Source organism: Phoca vitulina, unplaced genomic scaffold (genome assembly GCF_004348235.1).
Source record: "Phoca vitulina isolate PV1807 unplaced genomic scaffold, GSC_HSeal_1.0 scaffold25, whole genome shotgun sequence".
Classification (NCBI taxonomy): domain Eukaryota; kingdom Metazoa; phylum Chordata; class Mammalia; order Carnivora; family Phocidae; genus Phoca; species Phoca vitulina.
In genome coordinates this window covers 2,016,486-2,023,163 of record NW_022589728.1, presented here as the reverse complement: position 1 = coordinate 2,023,163, position 6,678 = coordinate 2,016,486, and the positions used below count along the sequence as shown (strand labels likewise).

Genomic DNA, 6,678 nt, shown 5'->3' with positions numbered 1-6,678 from the left:
CGTCTCCACTGAAATCCCGAAGAACAGCCCATTTTGAACCAGAATAATTTAGTCTGACAACAGATTCTTCCTCTGTTCACAGCTGTCCCAGAGGGAGGAGCTGAAATCTGAACCTCTCCGCTGTGATTGGATCCTTCTTGCAAAAGAGAGGAAAAAAAACCCTCCCAGCCAAAACGGGCTCAGTTCGTAAAGGAGCCAGGCGACTTCAGAGGCGCCGGCCCGTCCGCCTGCCGCACCTGAGCGCGGCCCCAGCCCGAGCCCAGCCGGCCGCGATGCTCTAGGGACCGGCCGCGTCCTCCCGCCGGACCGTTATCCGCGCCGGGCGCCCGCCGGACCCGCCGGCAAGATGCCGCGCTCTTTCCTGGTCAAGAAGCATTTCAACGCCTCCAAAAAGCCCAACTACAGCGAACTGGACACACACACAGGTAAAAAATAAATAAATAAATAAATAAAATTTAAAAAGGAAATGATATCTATCATCTCTCTCTCTCTCTCTCTCTAGATTATATATATATATATATGTGTGTGTGTGTATGTAGATAGATAGATAGATAGATAGATAGATACATGTTACAACTCAAATATTATTACAAAAGAACCAAAGACAAAGTTGTTTTCCTTTCAAACAGTATCCTAAAAGAGAGTTCAGATTCTTTTGATCATTTAGGGTAAGTTTTAATTCAAAACTTTTAGAACTCTTAACTGACAAGGAAAACTTCATTCAACTCTTGCAACTTCATTTTCTAAAGCTTGTATATACATGCATAATGAGTATATGGAGGATGAGTAACACAATACGTAAATGTTGAATTATTGCTTTTTTCATGTAATAAGGCTCCTTTCCTTCAGAGAGCAGCTTGATCTACACATATCTTTGTACTCACAGTCATAGAACCTGCAAATAACCCATGCATAAAACGGAAAATAACTTTTTTGTATCTTTAAAATAATATTTAAGTTTTTCCTCCTCAGTGCAGACTGTGAAGGCACTCACTTGGCTGCACTCCCTCACTGCACAGCATGTTATAGCTCCTGTCACACTATATATGCAGGAGGCATAGATGTGCATTAAAGCACAGTAACTCTGTAGCAGCAACGGTGGAAATGAAATGTTTTATCAATGCCTATGTCTTCCTAAATGAGTCTATTTACTTCATTATAAAGTCCTCTGTGTGTATTGTGTTGTAAAGTAGCTCCTTAGTGTGTTTTCAAGTTATTTTTTTACCTTAATCTTCTTTCCTTTCCTTTTCTTTCCCCTAGTGATTATTTCCCCATATCTCTATGAGAGTTACCCCGTGCCTGTCATACCACAACCAGAGATCCTCAGCTCGGGAGCATACAGCCCCATTACCGTGTGGACTACGGCAGCTCCATTCCACTCCCCACTATCCAATGGCCTCTCTCCTCTTTCTGGATACCCCTCAACCTTGGGGCGAGTGAGCCCCCCTCCTCCATCTGACACCTCATCTAAGGACCACAGTGGCTCAGAAAGCCCCATTAGTGATGAAGAGGAAAGACTACAATCCAAGCTTTCAGACCCCCATGCCATTGAAGCTGAAAAGTTTCAGTGCAATTTATGCAATAAAACCTATTCAACTTTTTCTGGGCTGGCCAAACATAAGCAGTTGCACTGTGACGCCCAGTCTAGGAAATCTTTCAGCTGTAAATACTGTGACAAGGAATATGTGAGCCTGGGCGCCCTTAAGATGCACATTCGGACCCACACTTTACCTTGTGTCTGCAAGATCTGTGGCAAGGCATTTTCCAGACCCTGGTTACTTCAAGGACACATTAGAACTCACACTGGTAAGAGAAAAACGTAGCCAGGAATGTTACTGTCTGATAGAATGAAGCTCTGGCCTGGCTGTTGAATTTGCATTAAGTAGTGACACAGTGTTTTTAATGATGGATGATCATTTATAGCTACTTCCTGATGACTCAAAAAGTTGTTAGAGCAGAGCGCTCCATTTCTTGTTAACAACCTCTGCTCCAGAGACTGCAAACAGCATTTAGACTTTGGAAAGTAGATTCAGAAGGTTTGGTATCAAAGATCAGTTAAAAAATCAGGAAAGATGTACTTGAATGTGTGTTCTGTGAAACTGCTCCCAGTATTCAGCAAACACAGATGTTGCTATCTTAATCAATTGCTTTGGTAGATATGTGAACGGCTTGCCTATAGTCTTCTGTTGGTAACATTCTTGCTGTGATATCTATCACCCCATAGCAAGTTGGATAGTTAGAACTGAATTTACTCTCCATTGTTTTATTATGTTTTGTTTTTTGCTGCTGAATATTTTATTCCTAACACAAAATCATCCTAGGGAGCCAAGGCATTTATCCAACCTTAGTCATAATACAGAAGGAGGGAAAAGGGGAAATATTAGGAAATATTGGGAGGAGCTCAACATTAGCTGCACCTGCTGAAGCAGAAAGCTTTAATATGTGAAAGTCCTAGAACTACATGAAATATTTCTGCATGACTGGCAGCAGTAACAATATTCTTGGTGTGACTTTTTTTAACGCAATATTCAAATTTATCTTAAAGGGCCAGATATGAAAAAAAGTATCTGTTATGGGGAATTTTAATCAAGTTTTTTTTTTTTGACAAAATGTGATTGTCATTCGCAAATGTTATCTGAATGTTATCTGACTTCATGTTTCCTCTAAAAACACTGACTGTCTTTCTTTCTCAACCCCCACCCCCACCCCCACCCCCAGGGGAGAAGCCTTTTTCTTGCCCTCACTGCAACAGAGCATTTGCAGACAGGTCAAATCTGAGGGCTCATCTGCAGACCCACTCGGATGTAAAGAAATACCAGTGCAAAAACTGCTCCAAAACCTTCTCCAGAATGTCTCTTCTGCACAAACATGAGGAATCTGGCTGCTGTGTAGCACACTGAGTTACGCAATCAATGTTTACTCGAACAGAATGCATTTCTTCACTCCGACTCCAAATGACAAATAAAAGTCCAAAGGCATTTTCTCTTGTGCTTACCGACCAAATAATGTGTATAGACACACAGACACACGGACACACAGACACACAAACACACACACACACACACACAGGCACACACAGGCACACACACTAAAAGCTGCAAGAGCACGAAATCCATGTGTTCATATTTAATCCTTTCCATGTGAAGTTTAAAATTACTATATATTTACTGACAGCTAGATTGAGAGGATAAAAGACAAGAATCTTTCTTTTCAAAAGATGAAGCAAAAAGCACATTGCATCTTTTCTCACTAAGAAAGAATGCAAAGATTTACATTGCTGCCAAATCATTTCAACTGAAAAGAACAGTATTGTTTTGTAATAGAGTTTGTAATAGAATTTCCTATAGGAAGAGAATTTGCCAGACACTATCTCAGGTGCCTTATAAAGTATTCCAAGTTTACTTCATTACATGTCTGATGTCTGGTTATCATTGTTGAACTAAAGCCTTTTTTTATTACCTGTAATGCTTTAAACTGTATTTTTAAGAGAGAGACCAAGAAAGAGAGAAAAAAAAAAAGAACAAGAACAAAACACAGGAGAATGTATTGAGTGTTTTGTTTTTGTTTTTGTTTTCGCCAATAAAGAGTATGCTCCTTGGGGGAGGAGGGAAAGAATAGCTTTGAACATTCCTGGTGCATGCTCCAAGTCTTACCTTTTAAAAGAATTTTTAATGATTTTCTAAAATTAATTAAAGATGGGAATAAGTGCAAGAAAGGATTCTTAGAAACTCAGTAATGTACTTAAACTATTTTAAATGCATACAACAAATGCAATCCATACAGCACCCTTCCAAGTGCCTTTTTAAAGTAATTGTATAGATGATGAGTCAATGTAAATTTGTGTTTATTTTTATATGATTGAATGAGTTTTGTATGAAAGTGAGATGTTGTCTATAGCTGATGTCTATAAACAACCTGAAGACTTGTGAAATCAATGTTTCTTTTTTAAAAAACAATTTTTAAAGGTCCTTTTTTACAATAAACATTTTTGATTTAAAATCTATTGTTTGTATACTATTTTCAGAGACTTTACTTACTTCATGATTTGTATCAAACTTCTATACAAAGAATTGTTTTTTCTTAATAAGAGAAAAAGTGAATAACATTTTTATGAATATCAAGTGTTATTTTATGTATTAGATTATAATAAAGTATACTGCTAGTATTTTTTCTTTACTCTTAAGATAATACTGTCACATTCAAAAAGATAATATCACAATAGTAATAGTTTGTTAGTATATCCCTTTAACAAAAAATCACACTTCGGAGTGCTAAAAATATTCATATTATTAATAGTCAAGAATACTTTTCAAAACTTTTTATTTATGATGACTTTATTAGGTTGCTCTTTGCAATCAAATTACAATCACTCATTGTAATGAGTGATTATCACATAGACCCTGGAATAGTTTAAGATTTCTTTTTAATAGTTTAAGATTTTTAAAAGAAATATCATTTAATGAGATGTAAGAGAAAAAATAGAAAATCTACATGAAAAGATCAGGATAAAATGGATTTATCATATATTACACAAGTTGGAGAATTAAACCATGCAAAGAAAATTCCACATTTAGTGATATAAAAGAAGGGATAGGTTTGATGGGAGCAGGGATAAATTATACAAAGTTAAGTTTTCCATTTATAGTTTTTTGAACAAGCCCTGACCCAAACTCAAGATATATTTAATAAAATATAGTTCGAGCAGCCATTCCATATACAAGCACATGCTTACCAAATTCTTGGATATTAACTCATATGTAAAAATGTTAACCATTATAGGCATTGTGACAATTACCAAAGTGTATTTGAATCCAAACTCCAAACCCATTATGAGGATAGTTCCTGCTACCATTAAGCACTTCTTGTATACTCAGAACTTGCAGAATTATTATTTTTCCTTCTAATGTCCTGTGATACAAATAAAAGCCAGAACTAGTATCTCAAAGATATTAGTTATAGACCATTAATAAGTGACCTAAAATACCAATACTATTCCCTTAATGTTCACACACACTCCACTGTATGTTATATTTAAATTTTTAGCCAACATATAAAAGGTGTGCATTTGACTAAAAAAAGAAAAACTTTTAACTTAACATTCCAAATATATATATATATATACACACACACATATATATATATATATACACACACACACACATGCACACACACACACAAACACATCTCAAAGGCAAAATTATTCAGAGCAGCAATTTATAAATGTAAGAGAAATGGCTAGTAGCTTGACTCAGGTATTCTGAGGTTGTAAAAAAGACCACTTCAGTTAGTGTATATGGTACAAAAATGATTGCCTGAAAGTTTCCAGGCCAACTAATATGTAGAAGTATCTTGCAAGGGCCAATGGAAGTGAGTCAAGCATTCTCAAAGTGATCTGCTTGGCTACCCCAGGAACCGCATCTACCTACATTTCCCTCTCTCATGTGTAGATTTACAGGCAAGTCATTTCTTGGTGTCTAAAAATTAAAACAGATAATTTTCTAAAAGGAAGACTCTGTTCATTGGTTTACTTTCTTATTGAACAATTAGTGATGATAATGTTATAATATAGTTCCACTGTATCCTTACCATTCTAACTTCATTCATGCTTAAAACATTTTACTTTCATCAAGGTAACATGAGTTTGAATTGCAGTACATAAGATGTGAAGATTTTCTGTAAATATGGCTCAATAATTGTTTAGAATTTTTAATGTTTTTACCAAGGTGTTTGACTAGATATCTGCTCTTCTGCAACACATAAGACCTGGCTCAAATGTTATTGACTCTGAAATACTTTTCCAAATTTGCTCTTTCTGGGAGCTTTGTGTCATTTATAATGGAGTACTTATCTCACCACATTGCAATTGTTTGTTGATCCCTTTCTTTTTCACCAGACAGAGCATCCTTCAAGCGTAAATTCCCAGTACCCAAAACATCATCTGGAACACAGACATCAACATATGTTTGTTGAATGAATAAATGGATAAAATAAGAGAAATTGGTGAAAAATAGCTTGCAGATCTAAAATAAATCCAACACATCTCCCTTCAATGCAGAGTGTTGATAGTTTTTGAGAGATCCTCCAAGCAAATTTACTAATATGTCTCCTAACATAATGATGACAGCTTACCCCCAATAGATTGGATGCTCAAAAAAAAAAAAAAAAAAAAAAAAAAGGTGAAGAGGGGCAAGTTCAGTGCAGGTGGGCCAGGTTTGTTAGGCCTTCTGAGAGCCTGAACTTTGAAAACTGTGGATTTTAATAATAGGCACATATGCTGATAAGCATTCTCAGTATCCTTAATTTGTTTCCTATAATATGAGACAGTGTGGCCTAGTAAAAAGAACACCAGCTTTTAAATGCAACATATGTGTTCACTGAATCACTGCCTCCAACTTACTGGCTTTATGTCCTTGTGCAACTTACTTAACCCCTCGGTGTCTATATTTCCTAAGTATAACATAGGAGTAGATTTTCTGTAGTATCACAGTGAAGTACTACACAGTCTTTGTAGATAATATCAGGTACCCAGTGTTATCATTAAATGCTTAGTGTGTACCTGCTCTTGTATTAGGAAACCTACATATGTCATCTTCAATGGGAAAAATTTCTCTATGATGTCGGTATGGATAAAGATACTAAACTCAGAGAGTTTGGATAATGGAGCCATGATAAAAAAGG

General features: G+C 36.3%; 1 protein-coding gene across 1 annotated transcript; it reads left to right on the top strand.

Moving 5' to 3' along the window:
* Positions 1 to 330: 330 nt before the first annotated feature.
* SNAI2 (snail family transcriptional repressor 2) lies at positions 331 to 3,960 on the top strand. Its single transcript, XM_032421845.1, has 3 exons — positions 331 to 425; positions 1,261 to 1,806; positions 2,719 to 3,960. Exons 1-3 carry the CDS (start codon positions 347 to 349, stop codon positions 2,898 to 2,900), a joined length of 807 nt encoding a protein of 268 aa, XP_032277736.1. The 5' UTR covers positions 331 to 346; the 3' UTR covers positions 2,901 to 3,960.
* Positions 3,961 to 6,678: the final 2,718 nt, after the last annotated feature.